This window comes from Schistocerca nitens, chromosome 4 (assembly GCF_023898315.1).
Source record: "Schistocerca nitens isolate TAMUIC-IGC-003100 chromosome 4, iqSchNite1.1, whole genome shotgun sequence".
NCBI lineage: Eukaryota > Metazoa > Arthropoda > Insecta > Orthoptera > Acrididae > Schistocerca > Schistocerca nitens.
The window spans coordinates 503,626,783-503,649,693 of record NC_064617.1 but is presented as its reverse complement, the minus strand read 5'-3'; the positions used below and the strand labels follow the sequence as shown (position 1 = coordinate 503,649,693).

Below are 22,911 nucleotides of genomic sequence, written 5' to 3'. Positions count from 1 at the left end.
GCTTTCCTTGCCATTGCCAGTCTACATTTTATGTCTTCTCTACTTCGACCATCATCAGTTATTTTGCTCCCCAAATAGCAAAACTCCTTTACTACTTTAAATGACTCATTTCCTAATCTAATTCCCTCAGCATCACCCGACTCAATTCGCCTACATTCCATTATCCTTGTTTTACTTTTGTTGATGTTCATCTTATATCCTCCTTTCATGACACTAACCATTCCGTTCAACTGCTCTTCCAAGTCCTTTGCTGTCTCTGACAGAATTACATTGTCATTGGCAAACCTCAAAGTTTTTATTTCTTCTCCACGGATTTTAATACCTACTCTGAATTTTTCTTTTGTTTCCTTTACTGCTTGCTCAATATACAGATTGAATAACATCGGGGAGAGGCTACAACCCTGTCTCACTCCCTTCCCAACCACTGCTTCCCTTTCATGTCCCTTGACTCTTATAACTGCCATCTGGTTTTTGTACAAATTGTAAATAGCCTTTCGGTCCCCGTATTTTACCCCTGCCACATTCAGAATGTGAAATAGAGTATTCCAGTCAACATTGTCAAAAGCTTTCTCTAAGTCTACAAATGCTAGAAAAGTAAATTTGCCTTTCCTTAATCTATCTTCTAAGGTAAGTCGTAGGGTCAGTATTACCTCACGTGTTCCAATATTTCTACGGAAGCCAAACTGATCTTCAGGTCGGCTTACAAGTTTTTCAATTCGTCTGTAAAGAATTCGCGTTAGTATTTTACATCCGTGACTTATTAAACTGATTGTTCGGTAATTTTCACATCTGTCAGCACCTGCTTTCTTTGGGATTTGAATTATTATATTCTTCTTAAGGTCTGAGGGTATTTCGCCTGTCTCATATATCTTGCTCACTAGATGGTAGAGTTTTGTCAGGACTGGCTCTCCCAAGGCTGTCAGTAGTTCTAATGGAATGTTGTCTACTCCCGGGGCCTTGTTTCGACTCAGGTCTCTCAGTGCTCTGTCGAACTCTTCATGCAGTATCATATCTCCCATTTCATCTTCATCTACATCCTCTTCCATTTCCATACTATTGTCCTCAAGTACATCACCCTTGTATAGACCCTCTATATACTCCTTCCACCTTTCTGCTTTCCCTTTTTTACTTAGAACTGGGTTTCCATCTGAGCTCTTGATATTCATACAAGTGGTTCTCTTTTCTCCAAAGGTCTCTTTAATTTTCCTGTAGGCAGTATCTATCTTACCCCTAGTGAGACAAACCTCTACATCCTTATATTTGTCCTCTAGCCATCCCTGCTTAGCCATTTTGCACTTCCTGTCGATCTCATTTTTGAGACGTTTTTATTCCTTTTTGCCTACTTCATTTACTGCATTTTTATATTTTCTCCTTTGATCAATTAAGTTCAATATTTCTTCTGTTACCCAAGGATTTCTACTAGCCCTCGTCTTTTTACCTACTTTATCCTCTGCTGCCTTCACTACTTCATCCCTCAAAGCTACTCATTCTTCTTCTACTGTATTTCTTTCCCCCATTCCTGTCAATTGTTTCCTTATGCTCTCCTTGAAACTCTTTACAACCTCTGGTTCTTTCAGTTTATCCAGGTCCCATCTCCTTAAATTCCCACCTTTTTGCAGTTTCTTCAGTTTTAATCTACAGTTCATAACCAATAGATTGTGGTCAGAGTCCACATCTGCCCCTGGAAACGTCTTACAATTTAAAACCTGGTTCCTAAATCTCTGTCTTACCATTATATAATCTATGTGAAACCTGTCAGTATCTCCAGGCTTCTTCCATGTATACAACCTTCTTTTATGATTCTTGAACCAAGTGTTAGCTATCATTAAGTTGTGCTCTGTGCAAAATTCTACCAGACGGCTTCCTCTTTCATTTCTTCCCCCCAATCCATATTCACCTACTACGTTTCCTTCTCTTCCTTTTCCTGCTACTGAATTCCAGTCACCCATGACTATTAAATTTTCGTCTCCCTTCACTATCTGCATAATTTCTTTTATTTCATCATACATTTCTTCAATTTCTTTGTCATCTACAGAGCTAGTTGGCATATCAACTTGTACTACTGTGGTAGGCGTTGGCTTCGTGTCTATCTTGGCCACTTACCCCTATTTGATTTTGTATTTATAACCCTGTATTCGCCTGACCAGAAGTCTTGTTCCTCCTGCCAGCGAACTTCACTAATTCCCACTATATCTAACTTTAACCTATCCATTTCGCTTTTTAAATTTTCTAACCTACCTGCCTGATTAAGGGATCTCACATTCCACACTCCGATCCGTAGAATGCCAGTTTTCTTTCTCCTGATAACGACGTCCTCCTGAGTAGTCCCCGCCCGGAGATCCGAATGGGGGACTATTTTACCTCCGGAATATTTTATCCAAGAGGACGCCATCATCATGTAACCATACAGTAAAGCTGCTTGCCCTCGGCAAAAATTACGGCTGTAGTTTCCCCTTGCTTTCAGCCGTTCGCAGTACCAGCACAGCAAGCCTGTTTTGGTTAGTGTTACAAGGCCAGATCAGTCAATCATCCAGACTGTTGCCCATGCAACTACTGAAAAGTCTGCTGCCCCTCTTCAGGAACCACACGTTTGTCTGGCCTCTCAACAGATACCCCTTCGTTGTGGTTGCACCTACGGTACGGCTATCTGTATCGCTGAGGCACGCAAGCCTCCCCAACAACGGCAAGTTCTATGGTTCATGGGGGGGGGGGGGTTCCTTACCTAAAGACTGGAAAGTTGCTCAAGTCACATCAATACCCAAAAAGGGAACTAGGAGTAATCCGCTGAATTATGGACCCATATCACTGATGTTGATTTGCAGTAGGGTTTTGGAACACATACTGTATTCGAACATTATGAAGTACCTCGAAGAAAACAATTTATTGACACAGTCAGTACGGATTCAGAAAATATCGTTCTTGCGGAACACAACTAGCTCTTTATACTTGTGAAGTAATGAGTGCTATCGACAGGGGATGTCAGTTTGACTCCATATTTTTAGATTTTCAGAAGGCTTTCGACACTGTTCCACGCAAGTGTCTTCTAACCAAGCTGTGTGCCTACAGAATATTGTCTCAGTTGTGCTACTGGATTCATGATTTCCTGTTAGACAGGTCACAGTTCGTAGTAATAGACAGAAAGCACCCAGTAAAACAGAAGTAATATCCGGTGTTCCCCAAAAATCATATTTTTGTATTCAGTCCCACCTGAGATAACTAACCCCAAGCTTTACAAAAGATTAAAATTTAAAATTTCAAAAATTCATAAAATGTTAAGGAACTATTTGTAATTGTTCTTGCTCTATATGAGGCTAGTAGTGTATGCTAACTACAGGAAAAAAATAGACTCTCATAAATCAGTCCTTGTTTGTTATTTTTGGACCTAAAAAGTGGATTTTTGAAACCTTGGATACGAAACTTTGGAGCTCATTTTGACTGGTTATTTTTGAATTTAGGGTATTTTGTGTAATAGACAATGTTGTAGAGGGCACTTTCCTAAAAACAATCGTGTCAATTGCAATGTGTAACTTAACCCAGTGCAGAGATATTCAAATTTTTGCTAATGTCTCCAGACCGAAAAATCATTGTGCGCCTACAAATGAAAATGGCCGCCATCCAGTATAGGTGCAAGATAAATTATTAAAAAAAACTGTTTTGAACTTCTCAAATATAGTGCAATCACATATAAAAAACTAAAATATTTAAAAATGGTCAAGCAACCATCACTGGACCACTTCATATGGATTGGCCCCCAGCAATTCAGTGCTGATGACAGAAATAACGATGAGCATCTATACTGTCCGGAGCCAGCTCTACTCTGTGAGGAGTGAAACCTACTACCCCAAATGTGTACATCTGCTGTGCAAAGAGCCCAGGAACATACGACTGGATGTTACATGTACGGAAAAAGATGCTTGTGTTGGAAGACGTGATACACACGGGTGGTACTTTTGGTAGGTTATAATAGCATCATTCAGGCAGGTGGAGGTATTCTTATGTGAATGTTATTTTAGTTCTGATTAAATGAGTACATGTGTGCTCCCCCTCCCCCATGCAAGCCCTCCCCCCCCCCTACACACACACACACACACACACACACACACACACACACACACACACACACACACACACACACACACACACACACCATCGCACTGTCAACTTACTGCCAGCTAATTTTGTATGCCTTGCACCCATCTCTACTAGTCAGGTGCCCCTAATTCAATTGCCCATTAGTGTATACACATCATTAACATGTATTTGAATTTGTAACATTTAGTAGCTGGATTGCTGTTTTCATCAATGTGTTATCTTCCTTGCAGCTGTCTCTGCTTTCAAAAACTGATAAAATACAACATGGAGGAAGAAAGTAAGTGTCAGCAGCTATAAATAATTATAATTCATTTATGTCTTAAGTTATTCACAGGATACTCTAACATAGGTGCTACTATTTTCTCTGTTATGAATTAATTATTAGGAAAACATATGTATGTAAAGAGGCTGTGTTGAGCCACATGTATTTCTACCATTTACTCTCATATTTACACCTATATATGTATTCTCCATGGCTTAATGTGTAAGGGAAGGGGCACATTATGAGTAGTGTGAAATAGCTGCTGTGCATGTCTTAAGCACTGAGTGGAGTCCCTGCATGTACAATCATTTGTGCGTGCCAGTTTTCTTCACAGAGTTGTCACTTGAAAGCAGCAAGATGGCATTAACTGGAATCACTTGCAGCTTGTCTGTAGTAGAAATATTAGCCAGTTATCATGGCTGATTATTTGTAGGTGTGTAATAACTCAAATATTAGTAGCAGTCATAGTGCTTTCTTTGGATCAAGAGGAAAGTTCAAGACGAGTCGTCGGCTTTGGCCAGTGATAGTAATGTTTAAGGCTGCTGTCACATCAACTTGGCGTGAATATATTCACAGTTTTGTTGTTAGTTGTTGTTGTTGTGGGTTGTTGTCTTCAGTCCAGAGACTAGTTTGATTCAGCTCTCCACGCTACTCTATCCTGTGCAAGCTACTCTATCCTACTGCAACCTTCGTCCTTCTGAATCACTTTAGTGTATTCATCTCTTGGTCTCCCTCTATGAATTTTCCCCTCCATGCTGCCCTCCAATACTAAATTGGTGATCCCTTGATGCCTCAGAACATGTCCTACCCACTGGTCCCTTCTTCTTGTCAAGTTGTGCCACATACTCCTCCCCAATTCTATTCAATACCTCCTCATTAGTTATATGATCTACCCATCTAATTTTCAGCATTCTTCTGTAAAACCACATTTCAAAAGCTTCTAGTCTCTTCTTGTCTAACTATTTATCGACCACGTTTCACTTCCATACATGGCTACACTCCATACAAATACTTTCAAAAACGACTTCCTGACACTTAAATCTATACTCGAAATTAACAAATTTCTCTTCTTCAGAAACGCTTTCCTTGCCATTGCCAGTCTACATTTTGCATCCTCTCTACTTCGACTATCATCAGTTATTTTGCTCCCCAAATAGCAAAACTCCTTTACTACCTTAAGCGTCTCATTTCCTATTGTAATTCCCGCAGCATCACCCAATTTAATTCGACTACATTCCATTATCCTAGTTTTGCTTTTGTTGATGTTCATCTTATATCCTCCTTTCAAGACACTGTCCATTCCGTTCTGCTGTCTCTTCTGTCTCTGACAGAATTACAGGATAATGGAATGTAGTCGAATTAAGTCGGGTGATGCTGAGGGAATTAGATTAGGAAATGAGACACTTAAAGTGGTAAAGGAGTTTTACTATTTGGGGAGCAAAATAACTGACGATGGTCGAAGTAGAGAGGATATAAAATGTAGACTGGCGCTGGCAAGGAAAGCGTTTCTGAAGAAGAGAAATTTGTTAACATCGAGTATAGATTTAAGTGTTAGGAAGTCATTTCTGAAAGTATTTGTATGGAGTGTAGCCATGTATGGAAGTGAAACATGGACGATAAATAGTTTAGACAAGAATAGAATAGAAGCTTTTGAAATGTGGTGCTACAGAAGAATGCTGAAGATTAGATGGGTAGATCACATAACTTATGAGGAAGTATTGAATAGGATTGGGGAGAAGAGAAGTTTGTGGCACAACTTGACCAGAAGAAGGGATCAGTTGGTAGGACATGTTCTGAGGCATCAAGGGATCACCAATTTAGTATTGGAGGGCAGCGTGGAGGGTAAAAATTGTAGCGGGAGACCAAGAGATGAATACACTAAGCAGATTCAGAAGGATGTAGGTTGCAGTAGGTACTGGGACATGAAGAAGCTTGCACAGGATACAGTAGCATGGAGAGCTGCAACAAACCAGTCTCAGGACTGAAGATCACAACAACAACAACAACAACATTTTGCAGCCGTGGCTTATTAAACTGATAGTTTGGTAATTTTCACATCTGTCAACACCTGCTTTCTTTGGTTTTGGAATTATTATATTCTTCTTGAAGTCTGAGGGTATTTCGTCTGTCTCATACATCTTTCTCGCTAGATGGTAGTGTTTTGTTAGGCCTGGCTTTCCATAGACTGTCAGTAGTTCTAATGAAATGTTGTCTACTCCTGGTGCCTTGTTTTGACTTAACTCTTTCAGTGCTCTGTCAAACTCTTCACGCAGTGTCATATCTCCTATTTTATCTTCATCTACATTCTCTTTCATTTATATAACATTATCCTCAAGAACATTGCCCTAGTATAGACGCTCTATATGCTCCTTCCACCTTTCTCCTTTCCCTTCTTTGCTTAGAACTGGGTTTCCATCTGAGCTATTAATATTCATGCAAGTGGTTCTCTTTTCTCCAAAGGTCTCTTTAATTTTCCTGTAGGCTGTATCTATCTTACCCCTGGTGAGACAAACCTCTACATCCTTATATTTGTCCTCTAGCCATCCCTGCTTAGCCATTTTGCACTTCCTGTCGATCTCATTTTTGAGACGTTTGTATTCCTTTTTGCCTGCTCCATTTTATGCATTTTTGTATTTTCTCCTTTCATCAATTAAATTCAGTATCTCTTCTGTTACCCAAGGATTTCTACTGGCCCTCGTATTTTTACCTACTTGGTCCTTTGCTACCATCACTATTTCATCTCTGAAGGCTAACCCTTCTTCTTGTACTGTATTTATTTCCCCTATTCTTGCCAATTGTTCCCTAATGCTCTCCCTGAAGCTCTGTACAACCTCTGGTTTTTACAGTGTATCTAGGTTCCATCCCCTCAAATTCCCACCTTTTTGCAGTTTCTTCAGTTTTAATCTACAGTTCATAACCAATAGATTGTGGTCAGAGTCCACATCTGACCCCGAAAATGTCTTACAATTTAAAACCTGGTTCCTAAATCTCTGTCTTACCATTATATAATCTATCTGAGACCTTCCAGTATCTCCAGGCTTCTTCCATGTATAGAGCCTTCTTTTATGATTCTTGAACCAAGTGTTGGCTATGATTAAGTTATGCTCTGTGCAAAATTCTACCAGGCGGCTTCCTCTTTCATTCCTTACGCCCATTCCATATTCGCCTACTACGTTTGCTTACCTTCCTTTTCCTATTATTGAGCTACAGTCACCCATGACTATTAAATTTTCGTCTCACTTCACTATCTGTATTGTTTCTTTTATCTCATCATACACTTCATCAATCTCTTTGTCATCTGCAGAGCTAGTTGGCATATAAACTTGTACAACCGTGGTGGGCATGGGCTTTGTGTCTCTCTGGGCCACAATAATGCGTTCACTATGCTGTTTGTAGTAGCTTACCCACATTCCTATTGTCCTATTCATTATTAAACCTACTCCTGCGTTGCCCCTATTTGGTTTTGTTTTTATAACCGTGCATTCACCTGACCTGAAGTCTTGTTCCTCCTGCCACTGAACTTCACTAATTACCACTATATCTAACTTTAACCTACCCATTTCCATTTTTAAATTTTCTAACCTACCTGCCCGATTAAGGGATCTGACATTCCACACTCCGATCCATAGAACACCAGTTTTCTTTCTCCTGATAACAACGTCCTCCTGAGTAGTCCCCGCCCGGATATCCGAATGGGGGACTATTTTACCTCCGGAATATTTTACCCAAGAGGACTCCATCATCATTTAACCATACAGTAAAGCTACATGCCCTCAGGAAAAATTACAGCCTTAGTTTTCCCTTGCTTTCAGCCGTTTGCTGTACCAGCACACCAAAGCCGTTTTGCTTAGTGTTACAAGGCCAGATCAGTCAATCATCCAGACTGTTGCCCCTGCAACTACTGGAAAGGCTGCTGCCCCTCTTCAGGAACCACACGTTTGTCTGGCCTCTCAACAGATACCCCTCCGTTGTGGTTGCACCTACGGTACGGCTATCTGTATCGCTGAGGCACGCAAGCCTTCCCACCAACGACAAGGTCCATGGTTCATGGGGGGGGGGGGTGTGTTAGTTGATGAAGCCAACAAATATTGGGGGGGGGAGGTGGGGGAAAGAACTAGTTGTGGTGAGAGATTGATTTGTAACGTTGCCTGAGATCTAGGTTAGCTTGGAAGCCTACAATTTGGGGGTGAGTTTGTGAAGCCAACGAATTTGATACTAAGAAAACCTGTTTGTGGTGACAGGCTGATTTGTAGCTTGTCTCGTTTGGAAAAAAAGACACATTATAGTCACTATATTGTTTACAGCATTTGTCGCATGTTTCCTACATCACTGGTCAAAGCCAATAACTCTTATCTAGCATTCCTCTATATCCCTCCCCCTATAGTCGACATATGCTTCACAAGAGTACAGCAACTATATTGATATTGAAAAGAACCATAATGTGTCATTTATTTTTCAGTCTCAGTTGCTCATTTTTTAACACATGACGTGTTGATCGCCCCCGATCATACTCAGATCTAGAATGTAGTTGTGTTAGCATCCTGCTGTGTCTGTGTTGAAACCGCTCATCACTCAGGTTGTTCTGACACAGACGTATTTGTTGGCACAAACATAGGTCTGAAGATTTTCCAGGGAGATTGAAACTTGTCACATAAAAAATGTGACACTGGGACTGAAAAATAAATGAAATAGAAGAATTATTTTACCATTTTTCATTTGGTGGTGTTAGAAAATCAAAACTTGCTAATTATTATTATTATAAAATTCATTTCTCAGACGTTATGATTGGTTAAAAATGGAAAGTGACGTGGACCTTGATCAAGCGTGACTTCCTTTTAACTGTACGGTATATGTTACATTACATTTAGGAACTTTCGAGTAATTGAACAAGTATCAATAATTACAGATTTCTGTAGTTGTATATATACCTTTGGATGTAGCTGTATTGCATTGATGTACTGGTGGATATTGTGTGGTATGACTCCTGTAGTTGATAGTATAATTGGTATAATGTCAACTTTATCCTGTTGCCACATGTCCTTGACTTCCTCAGCCAGTTGGATGTATTTTTCAATTTTTTCTCCTGTTTTCTTCTGTATATTTGTTGTACTGGGTATGGATATTTCGATTAGTTGTGTTAATTTCTTCTTTTTATTGGTGAGTATGATGTCAGGTTTGTTATGTGGTGTTGTTTTATCTGTTATAATGGTTCTGTTCCAGTATAATTTGTATTCATCATTCTCCAGTACATTTTGTGGTGCATACTTGTATGTAGGAACTTGTTGTTTTATTAGTTGTTGATGTATTATTTTTGCTACATTGTCATGTCTTCTGGGGTATTCTGTATTTGCTAGTATTGTACATCCGCTTGTGATGTGATCTACTGTTTCTGTTTGTTGTTTGCAAAGTCTGCATTTATTTGTTGTGGTATTGGGATCTTTAATAATATTCTTGCTGTAATATCTGGTGTTTATTGTTTGATCCTGTATTGCAATCATGAATCCTTCCATCTCACTGTATATATTGCCTTTTCTTAGCCATGTGTTGGATGCGTCTTGATCGATGTGTGGCTGTGTTAGATGATACGGGTGCTTGCCATGTAGTGTTTTCTTTTTCCAATTTACGTTCTTCGTATCTGTTGATGTTATGTGATCTAAAGAATTGTAGAAGTGCTTGTGAAATTGCAGAGGTGTAGCTGATGTATTTATATGAGTGACTGCTTTGTGTATTTTGCTAGTTTCTGCTCGTTCTATAAAGAATTTTCTTAAATTGTCTACCTGTCCACAATGTAGGTTTTTTTTTATGTCGATAAATCCCCTTCCTCCTTCCTTTCTGCTTAATGTGAATCTTTCTGTTGCTGAATGTATGTGATGTATTCTATGTTTGTGGCATTGTGATCGTGTAAGTGTATTGAGTGCTTCTAGGTCTGTGTTACTCCATTTCACTACTCCAAATGAGTAGGTCAATATTGGTATAGCATAAGTATTTATAGCTTTTGTCTTGTTTCTTGCTGTCAATTCTGTTTTCAGTATTTTTGTTAGTCTTTGTCTATATTTTTCTTTTAGTTCTTCTTTAATATTTGTATTATCTGTTCCTATTTTTTGTCTGTATCCTAGATATTTATCGGCATCTGTTTTTTCCATCGCTTCTATGCAGTCGCTATGGTTATCCAATATTTAATCTTCTTGTTTAGTGTGTTTTCCCTTGACTATGCTATTTTTCTTACATTTGTCTGTTCCAAAAGCCATATTTATATCATTGCTGAATACTTCTGTTATCTTTAGTAATTGGTTGAGTTGTTGATTTGTTGCTGCCAGTAGTTTTAGATCATCCATGTATAGCAAATGTGTGATTTTGTGTGGGTATGTTCCAGTAATATTGTATCCATAGTTTGTATTATTTAGCTTGTTGGATAGTGGGTTCAGAGCAAGGCAGAACCAGAAAGGACTTAATGAGTCTCCTTGGTATGTTCCACGCTTAATCTGTATTGGCTGTGATGTGATATTATTTGAATTTGTTTGGATATTAAGTGTGGTTTTCCAATTTTTCAGTACTATGTTTAGGAACGGTATCAATTTAGGATCTACTTTGTATATTTCCAATATTTGTAGTAACCATGAGTGGGGTACACTATCAAAAGCTTTTTGGTAATCAATGTTATTATTATTATCATTATTATTATTATTATTATTATTATTATTATTATTATTTAATAATCATCTAAGGCCATTTGATACAACAGTACAGAACACGTCGGTTACATTACTGAAATAATATATATACATACACAAAGTAGGATAAGATTAGGTGGGATAAAGCAGGAAGTCGGCCATGGCCTTATCAACTGAACAGTCCCATCATTCACCTTCACAGCTTGGTAAAACCACGGAAAACTAGTGCCAGGATGGTCTGTTCAGGGAACAAATCTCATTTTGGAAAGCATTGTGCTTCATATGTGTGGACTCTATTCACAGTTCCCATATACATGGTGTCCCAGGAGGAATGGTCAGTATTCAGGGATATGACAGGAACAGTCATTTGAAACGAAAGAGTCTAGTAAATGTGGGCTCTAAAATGTATACGGTGAGAGATATGAGCATGTCTGCGTTGGGAATATAACAGTTCCTCTTCAACCTATCTATCGCCCGTGTAGATTTTCGTCCAAGTAGGCTCTGACATCTCTGTGGTAATGAGGTGGGGCACCATGTTGTTGTAGGTAAAAATCTTTCATTTCCAAACATGTCTCAGATGCCAGGTAAAATCAGTGTTTGCAGCATATGAGATACACCCCATGAGTTATGTTACCTTCCAAGAAGAGTGGAAGGACGTGAGGATTTTCAGGAGCCCTTTACACAAATTTGTGGGAGTTTTACAATACCTTTCAGTTTTAATTTCACCTCGTCATACCAGATAACCATCCCCGTAAGATGCTCATCCTCACAAAACATGCCTTCAAACCACTCGCAGTACTTCATCCTCTGATTCGGGTCATCCTCGTTCATAACATGCAGTGATTTTCGAATATACACTTTCCACTTTGGAGCCTTCAGAATTCATTGTGTGCTTGATTGGCTTACTCTGCTTTCATGTGCACCCTGCTTCATAGATTTTTGAAGTTACCAAGTAAAATGTTGCAACACTGGAAGGTGAACTTGTTGTTTTTGGTCGGTCAGATCTTCCCTTATGCACATCCTGAGCAGTACCATTGGCTTCAAATTTATCCCGAATATGATAAATTGTTGTACATGTTGGTGGCTCAGTCCCGTACACATTACCCCATTACTGTTGTACCTCCATCAAGTTTTCCTATTTACAGTACCACTTCAATATGGCCTTGTTTTGCTAAAACGAAAATATTACTCCATGCATTGCTGCATTGTCATCTGCTGCAAAATGCATGCAAAGATCTGTGGAGAAAACAATGGACTACGCTGCTGCGCAAAATTGCAAAGCTATGTCATTTTGTTCCAAAGGTATTAATTATCAAAGAATGTCTACATTTTTGTGGACCTCTCTGTATATTCCAATCTGCATTTAAAATTTTTCTGCTTTTCACTTCCAGCTTTCTGTTCCTAGTACTGTGTGACCATTATTACCTTTAATAGGAGAGATTGATTCTTGTGTCTTATTTTGGATACACCTGCAGTTTATTTATAGCACAATGACATTATGTTTTTCCAATCTACAAGGACAATAGTTTTCCTATATGATCAATATATCTTATCTACCCCTTTCTTTGATTATGACTGCTGATTCACCATTTACTCTATATAAGCACTTTCCTAAACTATGAGGAGGTAAAAAAACCACAAAATTGTTTTTTAAAGCTTTTCAAATTATTTACAAAATGACCTTATCCTCTTCAAAATACTCTGCATTACAACAAATACATTTGTCCTACCAGTGCTTTCACTGTTCGAAACATTTTTTGTAGGTGCCTGAGCATGTTTATTAGAATAGAGAGTTTTTGATAACTCTGTACGAGATGGAATTCATATAAAGTTCAAACATGCATTTTAAGGTTTGGAAGACAGAGAAGCTGTTATTTACTTAGGTAGCAAGTGGAACAGTTGGCGTGTAGTTGATTTCTGTTCTTTTTCTGTAGATATTGTGCTTTGACCTGCACTACACCTCTGCCATCTAAATTGGAAGTAATTTGTTTCATTTTCAAAACCAAATTTTATCCCTTAATAAATTTCACACTGAAAGAAAACTGATGTTCTTTGTAATGTTTCTTCTGTTCCATTGGACAATCTTCAATTGTAACAATACACCTCTGTGTTCATTTTTTTCGGTGTGAGATTTTTCCAAACTTTTGTCATGAGAGCACTCACTGTTATGAAAACTGCATGTTAGGTTATACATGTCTGAATTTGTTACACTCTTGGATAGGATTCTGGTGTTTTTCATATCATTGTTTGTTACTCCTTCTACTATCTGGTCCATGTATGGTATCACATAGAATCTTTTTGTATTGAGTGAGATGGAGCATTAGTTGAACTGTTGAACTCATATTTTGGAGGCACAGGTTGTAATGCTCAGTCGTCTACTTTGGTTGAGGTCATTTTTGATTCCCCTAAATCAGTTCAGACAAATGCTATGCAAGCAATGTGAACAAAGCAATAGTTGACTCCTTCGACAGTTTTGGTTGCTGTAAATTACTGTTCATCTTAAATGATTCTAATATTTATTGATCTTAGAACCCTAACCATCCTTCATTGTTATCACTTTAATTCACATCTTTTGTATCAAATTTAAATATGTGTTTCTATGTTCAGAGATTCCTGTGTGTTTGCATTATAGCCAGCTCCTCTAGTTTCAGTGGGTGTTTAATTTCTTCTGAAATGAATTTTTTTCAATTTTCTTCAGCACATTATTTTCTTCTTGCTCTATTCCTCTATCCTACTTTCTACATTAAAAAAATTAATTCTATATTTCATTAGAATTAATTAATAGGACTCCAGTTCCAACCTTGACAAACTGCAGTATACAGTATCCCCACAAATTTGTATTTATTGTGTGTGCAGAACTTTCTTTATGTCCTATGAACTATTCACTGGTTTAAATGTGAATTCTATTCAGTCTCTCCCTTTCCTATTCTTGTGTCTCTTGCCCATCATCTTTTGTTGTCATTTATTCTCCCTCTCACAACCCTGAACTATCCCTGCAGTCACTGTCCCTAATGCTGTCCTGCATATCAGTCGAGTGCACGTAGTGTGCCACCTTTTAGTTTTTAGATTTTTCTTTGAAGCTTCATATTTCTTTCTTGGTGTTTGGACATCTCTCATTTCAGAACTTGCCTTGCATTTCCGCACTTCTTTGTTCCAGCAAATAATGTATTCTCCATTCCCCTATTTTAACTTGTGGATGTTATGCACTTTTAATCTTATTAGTTGTGTGCAATCAGTGCCAAGGGGTTGTAGTGTCACCCATGCCATTTGCAATGAACTTTTCAAACTTTCATGTCCTTCATTGTAAGTATTGATCTTTAATTGTGGACTCTTTCAGCAGAAATAAATTAACTCCACTTGAGGCAAAAGCATAGTCTTCACTACTCATAATCCAGAATTCATATATTTAACTAATTCTTCTTTTGTAGGGTGAGTATTATTGCAATTTATGTTGTCTGCCATAATTTGTTAGGCATGGTTTATTGAGATTTCTATATCCCGAGGCAGATTCTTTTTTCTTCACACCTCTGAATAGCTGATACCAGGTATTGCAGTAGTGTAAGAGGGGGAAAAGCTTCTTTTAAATAACCATGAAGAGTTAGTTTAAATGTGCGTTTGTTAATAAAACAGGGATTTAGCTACACTGTTATAGACATTATTTTTCAGCTTTGATCTGTTGAACAATTTATAGTTGACCATAATTTTTTTAAAGTGCTGTTCTCAATCATTCTCTTGCACCCCTTGCACTGTTCAGTTGACAGTCTGTAATTGAAGTTGGTCAGTGATATTGCTACCAACTTATTAATACTGCTATGGCATGTACTTAGGAAAGTGTTGGACCTATATGGGTGTCACATGTCTACCTGATCTAGTAGTTCATTGCTATTGTGCTTCATGTTACATTCCAGTCTCGGAAACTGACGTACGGCCGGGAGAGCGGTGTGCTTACCACATGCCCCTCCATATCCGCATCCAGTGACGCCTGTGGGCTGAGGATGACACGGCAACTGGACGTACTGTTGGGCCTTCATGGCCTGTTCGGGAGGAGTTTTTAGTTTTTAGTTTATATGTTACATTGTCTTTACAGAGTATAACCTTGCATACAAACAAAATAACAAAACATATTTTGAAATGTGAAAAATTGTTACTTTAGTCTTCTAATTACATTCACTATTCTTTTATTTAAAAGGATCATACTAATAGGACTCTCTTGTTGACTGTATCATTCTTCTTGTACATTCTTTTTTTCCCGATTTTTATACTTTAGATGAAATTTGATGAACTCTGGAAAATTCTCCCAAGCTTTCAGTGGAAGATCTATACCTTCACTACATTATTCTATAGTGTGTGGCATGAGAATTCACTGTGTTTTATCTTTGTTGTTTCATTTCTCAAATAAATTTGTCATGGTTTTTCTCATTATTCAGAATTGTTAAAGAAAAAGAGGAAAGCTCTTTCTGGAGATAACCTGGAATTAGTGGCAAATATTTGCCAAAGGCTTGCACAGCTGTATTTCCGTGATGGGAGGTATGAGGAGGCATTAGAACAGTATAAGGTATATATGCATTATTTATTTATGAAGTTTGTTTTATGTTATTTCTTATTTATTAGCAATAATAGTCATTATATGTACTGAAAACTGGCAAAAGCTAGAGTTAACTTGAGCTGAAGTTTTACCAAGTGTTCAGAAAGGACATATTAAATTAAATTAAAGAGTGAAATGGAAAATATCAGAAGTGTCAAACCTGGCAGTTGTCAGGAGGATGAAAAGAAACTATGAATTACTCTTTGTACATAAATGATTTTATCCAAAAATTATGCTGCTCACAACAAAAAATGAGGCAGCTGAGAAAATAAATACTTTATTAAGAATGCTCTAAGTGTTGTACCATGAGACTGATTGGTTCTCGTTGTCAGTAAGAAAGTTTTTACAAGTTGCTTCTTGCAAAGAAGAAAGCAGCAACCAGCCACAGTTCATAATTTGTTTATTTACGCAAGTAGTCCCTTTGCAGTTTTTGTCAGTTTTATCTTCAGATGGCGGTTCACTTTTATATTACATTTGTTGTTGTTTACATTAGTTGTTTGTTGCTGTTCCAACAACTAATGTAAACAAGAACAAATGTAATATAATATCCAGAACAACCTTAAGTGGAGTGTCTGCATAAAACAAGTGGTAGGAAAAGCAGATGCCAGATTGGAATTCAGGAAGAGTCTAAAGGAAATGTAACACATTTGCGTAGGAAGCGGCTCACAAGGCAGTTGCTTGACCAATTCTTGAGTATTGCTCATCTATCTAGGGCCGTTACCAGGTAGGCCTGATAGAAAGGATAGAGAAGAGTGAATGAAGGCCGATACATTTCGTCACAGGTTCATTTAGTCGGCATTAAAGTGTTACAGAGATGCTCAACAAACTCCAGTGGCAGAAGTTACAAGAGAGCCGTTATGCATCATAGGAAGATTTGCTACTGAAATTTCGAGCAAGCACTTTCTGGAAAGAATCAGGCAATGTATTATTTCCTCCCATATACATCTCACCGTACCGTAGGTGCAACCACAACGGAGAGGTATCTGTTGAGATGCCAGACAAACATGTGGTTCCTGAAGAGGGGCAGCAGCCTTTTCAGTAGTTGCAGGGGCAACAGTCTGGATGATTGACTGATCTGGCCTTGTAACACTAAGCAAAACGGCTTTGCTGTGCTGGTGCAGCAAACGGCTGAAAGCAAGGGGAAACTACAGCTGTAATTTTTCCTGAGGGCATGCAGCTTTACTGTATGGTTAAATGATGATGGCGTTCTCTTGGGTAAAATATTCCGGAGGTAAAATAGTCCTCCATTCGGATCTCCGGGTGGGGACTACTCAAGAGGACGTCGTTATCAGGAGAAAGAAAACTGGCGTTCTGCGGATCGGAGCGTAGAATGTCAGATCACTTAATCGGGCATGTAGGTTAGAAAATTTAAAAAGGGAGATGGATAGGTTAAAGTTAGATATAGTGGGAATTAGTGACGTTTGGTGGCAGGAGGAACAAGACTTTTGGTCAGGTGAATACAGGGTTATAAATACAAAATCAAATAGGGGTAATGCAGGAGTAGGTTTAATAATGAATAAAAAAATAGGAGTGCGGGTAAGCTACTACAAACAGCATAGTGAACGCATTATTGTGGCCAAGATAGGCACGAAGCCCACGCCTACTACAGTCGTACAAGTTTATATGCCGACTAGCTCTGCAGATGACGAAGAAATCGAAGAAATGTATGACGAAATAAAAGAAATTATTCAGATAGTGAAGGGAGACGAAAATTTAATAGTCATAGGTGACTGGAATTCGGTAGTAGGAAAAGGGAGAGAAGGAAACGTAGTAGGTGAATATGGATAGGGGGTAAGAAATGAAAGAGGAAGCCGCCTGATAGAATTTTGCACAGAGCACAACTTAATCTTAGCTAACACTTGGTTCAAGAATCATAAAAGAAGGTTGTATACATGGAAGAAGCCTGGAGATACTGACAGATTTCAGATAGATTATATAATGGTAAGACAGAGATTTAGGAACCAGGTTTTAAATTGTAAGACATTTCCAGGGTCAGATGTGGACTCTGACCACAATCTATTGGTTATGAACTGTAGATTAAAACTGAAGGAACTGCAAAAAGGTGGGAATTTAAGGAGATGGGATCTGGATAAACTGACTAAACCAGAGGTTGTACAGAGTTTCAGGCAGAGCATAAGGGAACAATTGACAGGAATGAAGGAAAGAAATACAGTAGAAGCAGAATGGGTAGCTTTGAGAGATGAAGTAGTGAAGGCAGCAGAGGATCTAGTAGGTAAAAAGACGAAGGCTAGTAGAAATCCTTTGGTAACAGAGGAAATATTGAATTTAATTGATGAAAGGAAGAAATATAAAAAATGCAGTAAATGAAGCAGGCAAAAAGGAATATAAACGTCTCAAAAATGATATCGACAGGAAGTGCAAAACGGCTAAGCAGGGATGGCTAGAGGACAAATGTAAGGATGTAGAGGTTTATCTCACTAGGGGTAAGATAGATACTGCCTACAGGAAAATTAAAGAGACCTTTGGAGAAAAGAGAACCACTTGTATGAATATCAAGAGCTCAGATGGAAACCCAGTTGTAAGCAAAGAAGGGAAAGCAGAAAGGTGGAAGGAGTATATAGAGGGCCTGTACAAGGGCAATGTACTTGAGGACAATATTATGGAAATGGAAGAGGATGTAGATGAAGATGAAATGGGAGATATGTTACTGCGTGAAGAGTGTGACAGAGCACTGAAAGACCTGAGTCGAAACAAGGCCCCGGGAGTAGACAACATTCCATTAAAACTACTGACGGTCTTGGGAGAACCAGTCCTGGCAAAACTCTACCATCTGGTGAGCAAGATGTATGAGACAGGCGAAATACCCTCAGACTTTAAGAAGAATATAATAATTCCAATCCCAAAGGAAGCAGGTGCTGACAGATGTGAAAATTACCGAACAATCAGTTTAATAAGTCACGGATGCAAAATACTAACGAGAATTCTTTACAGACGAATGGAAAAACTTGTAAGCCGACCTGGAGATCAGTTTGGCTTCCGTAGAAATATTGGAACACGTGAGGCAATACTGACCCTACGACTTATCTTAGAAGCTAGATTAAGGAAAGGCAAACCTACGTTTCTAGCATTTGTAGACTTAGAGAAAGCTTTGGACAATGTTGACTGAAATACTCTCTTTTACATTCTGGAGGTGGCAGGGGTAAAATACACGGAGCGAAAGGCTATTTACAATTTGTACAAAAACCAGATGGCAGTTTTAAGAGTTGAGGGGCATGAAGGGGAAGCAGTGTTTGGGAAGGGAGTGAGACAGGGTTGTAGCCTCTCCCCGATGTTATTCAATCTGTATATTGAGCAAGCAGTAAAGGAAACAAGAAAAATTCGGAGTAGGTATTAAAATCCGTGGAGAAGAAATAAAAATGTTGAGGTTCGCCGATGACATTGTAATTCTGTCAGAGACAGCAAAGGACTTGGAAGAGCAGTTGAACGGAATGGATAGTGTCATGAAAGGAGGGTATAAGATGAACATCAACAAAAGCAAAACGAAAATAATGGAATGTAGCCGAATTAAGTCGGCTAATGCTGAGGGGATTAGATTAGGAAATGAGACGCTTAAGGTAGTAAAGGAGTTTTGCTATTTGGGGAGCAAAATAACTGATGATGGTCGAAGTAGAGAGGATGTAAAATGTAGACTGGCAATGGCACGGAAAGCGTTTCTGAAGAAGAGAAATTTGTTAATATCGAGTATAGATTTAAGTGTCGGGAAGTCGTTTCTGAAAGTATTTGTATGGAGCATAGCCATGTATGGAAGTGAAACGGGGACGATAACTAGTTTGGACAAGAAGAGAATAGAAGCTTTCGAAATGTGGTGCTACAGAAGAATGCTGAAGATTAGATGGGTAGATCATATAACTAATGAGGAGGTATTGAATGGGACTGGGGAGAAGAGAAGTTTGTGGCACAACTTGACAAGAAGAAGGGATCGGTTGGTAGGACATGTTCTGAGGCATCAAGGGATCACCAATTTAGTATTGGAGGGCAGTATGGAGGGTAAAAATCGTATAGCGGGACCAAGAGATGAATACACTAAACAGATTCAGAAGGATGTAGGTTGCAGTAGGTACTGGGAGATGAAGAAGCTTGCACAGGATAGAGTAGGATGGAGGGCTGCATCAGGCCAGTCTCAGGACTGAAGACCACAACAACAACAACAACAACAACATTTCACGAAGTGTCGGTGATGAGAAAATTCGAGAAACTAGAACTAATGCATTTGCCATTCCCCACTGGAATGGATCAGTTAGTGGTACCAGACGTACCCTCCGCCACACATCATTAGGTTGCTTGTGGAGTATGATGTAGATAAACATGAACAACTGTCTGAAGATGAACAGTCTATTTGAAACTGGTGATGTAACATTATTAACAATGGATAGTTGCGTTTTCTTTTATCTAAGAATCAACTTGTATTTTGTACACGGCCATGGTGCCAAAAATGTCAGTTTTGAACAAAATACAGGAAGAAAATATTTTTTGGAGTGCCATTAATTCTGTGTTTTATTTATGATAATACCTACAGAAATACAGCATTAACTTTGTAACTGGTAGAACTGTAGTCAAATATTTTCATATCCTTTAAATTTTGGAACTCCAAAGGGAAGCACAACTTGGCACAAAGACCATGCTCCATCTACTAATGCATGTTTGAAAGACTTTTTCCATTGTTTGGTACTAGGATCAAGTCTAGGGACATGTAACAGTGTACCGAGAACAGAATAGCACAGAAAATGGATTTTGTGAAAAATGGCACTATGGTCATTTTGTGTTTACACTCTCCAATTGGTGCTTGGGTATTTGTTGCTTTTAGAAGTAGTTTATCTTTTAGTGACATTAAGCCTTTTGCAGTCTGCCATATTGAGATTACATATAGCTTTTGGCCACAGTCTTTGTCAGTGAAACACGCACGCACACACACACACACACACACACACACACACACAAGCAAGCACACCTCATGCACACAAGACCATCAACTCTAGCATATTGGGCTGGAATGCAACATCATGTGGGATGCAAGCAGCATTCTAGTGGGGCGTGAAAGGGATAGTACACTAAGAGTGGGGAATGAGAGACGAACACTATCTGATGGAGAGTGCAGGGACTAGAGCTGCAAATAAACAGGGTGGGAGTTGAGAGTGGGGGGGAGGGGGGTGATGGTAGGACAGAGGGGGTGGAAACTGTTGGGTAGAGGGTATGGGGACAGTATGTTACCATAGGTTGTGGCCGGAATAATTATGATAGCAGAGAATATATTGTAAGGATAACTCCCATCTGCGCAGTTTAGAAAAGCTGGTGGTGGAGGGAAGGATCCAGATGGCTCAAGTAGTGAAGCAACCGTTGAAATCAAGTGTGTTATGTTCAGGTGCATGCTGTGCCACAGGGTGGTCTACTTTGCTCTTGTCCACAGCAAAGTGACCCACACCACCCACCCACTCTGTCCTACCATTTCCTCCCCATACTCACCTCCCAACCTGTTTATTTGCAGCCCTCTTCTAGCACATCTGCCCATCTTTCCCCTTTCCTCTCCTTTGTTGCTCCTTTTCCCCCACCTCCCTGTCCACAACCTCCTGACACTCCGCCTGCTGGCACCCTACACCCTGCACACTCCGCCAGACAGTGTTCCTCTCTCTCCCCATCCATACGTTACTATCTCTTCCCCAGCTCCTCCAGATTACTGCTTGCATCCCACGTGAGTTTACGTTCCGGCCTGAGATGCTGGAGTTGGCAGTAGTATGTGCTTTGAGGTGTGCTTTCTTGAAAAATGACATTTGCCCACAAAAGTATGTAGTTTATTGTGGTATACCCAGATTGTCATAAGTCTTCACTTTAAATTGTTCATAGGTGACGAAATAAAAAGTATTTTTGAAAAAAGTAATACAAATTTGATTTTTTCAAATATTTAACGCAACACTTGATTTAAAGAAAGCTAACTGATGTTCATAAGATCTGTACAAATTTCTGAGTGAAATAACAGAAGAAAAATGAAAGCTTTAATATTATTTGCATAGATTATGATGATGATGATGATTTGGACCAGAATATATTTTGCCAGACCATCAGAATGACTTAGATGGTTTGTGCCCCCGCATGAAAGTAAAGTAAGACTTTTGTTGAATCCCATATAAGGAAGCTACAAAACTTCTAGCCTTAGCTTTTGTGACATTCTTCCATTTTTTATGTGGGCTGGACAAACTAGCAGCATGTCTAGATATAAATTGCTTAGCTGAGCTGTTTGTTTTGGTTACAATTAGTTGAAGTAATGCTGCAGTGAATAATAAATTGAAATGTTCAGTTGCAGAAGTTCCATTTGTGGCGTATCCAAATAAACAAACTGAGAACATTAACTTAATAAAAAAAATCACAGAAACAATATTAAATAACAAAACTGCACAAAAATGACAGTCAGATGAAATAGCAAAATGTAAGCAAGTATTATAAAGCATAGTGTCAACAAGCAATTTCACAGTAGCAGAGTTATCGTTGGTATTTCACTGCAATGATGCTTGAAAGTCGATAAATATTGATGTAAACATAGATCGAAACGTTGAGCATCAGCACTGTTCACACTAGCTACATCTAGAGGAGATGCTAAGCAAAAGTAAACAGACTACGGTACCAATCAATCGGCACTCTGTCAGTAATGCCACCTGTGGGGGATCATTACCTTGACATTCAAAAGTTGAAAGGAGATGCTGTGAGTTGCTGTGGGTGATAACTGCGATAAATTAATAACCGATTTCTTTTACTGAATCCAAATTCAGATGTTATTTTTAGTGAAACATTCAAAGAAACTTTGAGACTCATTTTGAATAGGTACCTGACTAATAAAATACTGGCGACTTCAATCTACCCTTGATGTGTTGGTGGAAATACATGTTTAGTCGATTGTGGGTGTAAAACATCATCTAAAATTATAGTAAATACTTCTCTGATTACTAGAGTGAATTATTAGTTCAGGAGCCCACACAAAGTGTAAATGTTGCAATAGCTTACTAGACCCCTAAGTGACAAATAATTCTGAGCAAAAAGAGAGCATTGTGACTGATGTATAAATTAGGGAACACAAGGCTGTTGTAGCGAGACTGAATACCGTAACACACAAATCCACCAAAAAAAGCCTTAGCTTTTGTGACATTCTTCCATTTTTTATGTGGGCTGGACAAACTAGCAGCATGTCTAGATATAAATTGCTTAGCTGAGCTGTTTGTTTTGGTTACAATTAGTTGAAGTAATGCTGCAGTGAATAATAAATTGAAATGTTCAGTTGCAGAAGTTCCATTTGT

The 22,911-nt window shown here is 38.7% G+C and overlaps 1 protein-coding gene across 4 annotated transcripts in view; it reads left to right on the top strand.

Annotated features, from left to right (window-relative positions):
- The window catches only part of LOC126252967 (tonsoku-like protein), a 286,128-nt gene that overhangs the window by 2,765 nt on the left and 260,452 nt on the right, over positions 1 to 22,911 (top strand). For 3 of the 4 annotated variants that reach the window (XM_049953987.1, XM_049953985.1, XM_049953983.1), the window contains exons 2-3: positions 4,323 to 4,369; positions 15,453 to 15,580. In XM_049953987.1, coding sequence (XP_049809944.1) covers positions 4,357 to 4,369; positions 15,453 to 15,580 — 141 coding nt within the window. In that variant the 5' untranslated portion in view covers positions 4,323 to 4,356. Of the gene's footprint in view, positions 1 to 3,850; positions 3,954 to 4,322; positions 4,370 to 15,452; positions 15,581 to 22,911 lie in introns of those variants that run through there. The other variant, XM_049953984.1, reaches the window with a different exon arrangement.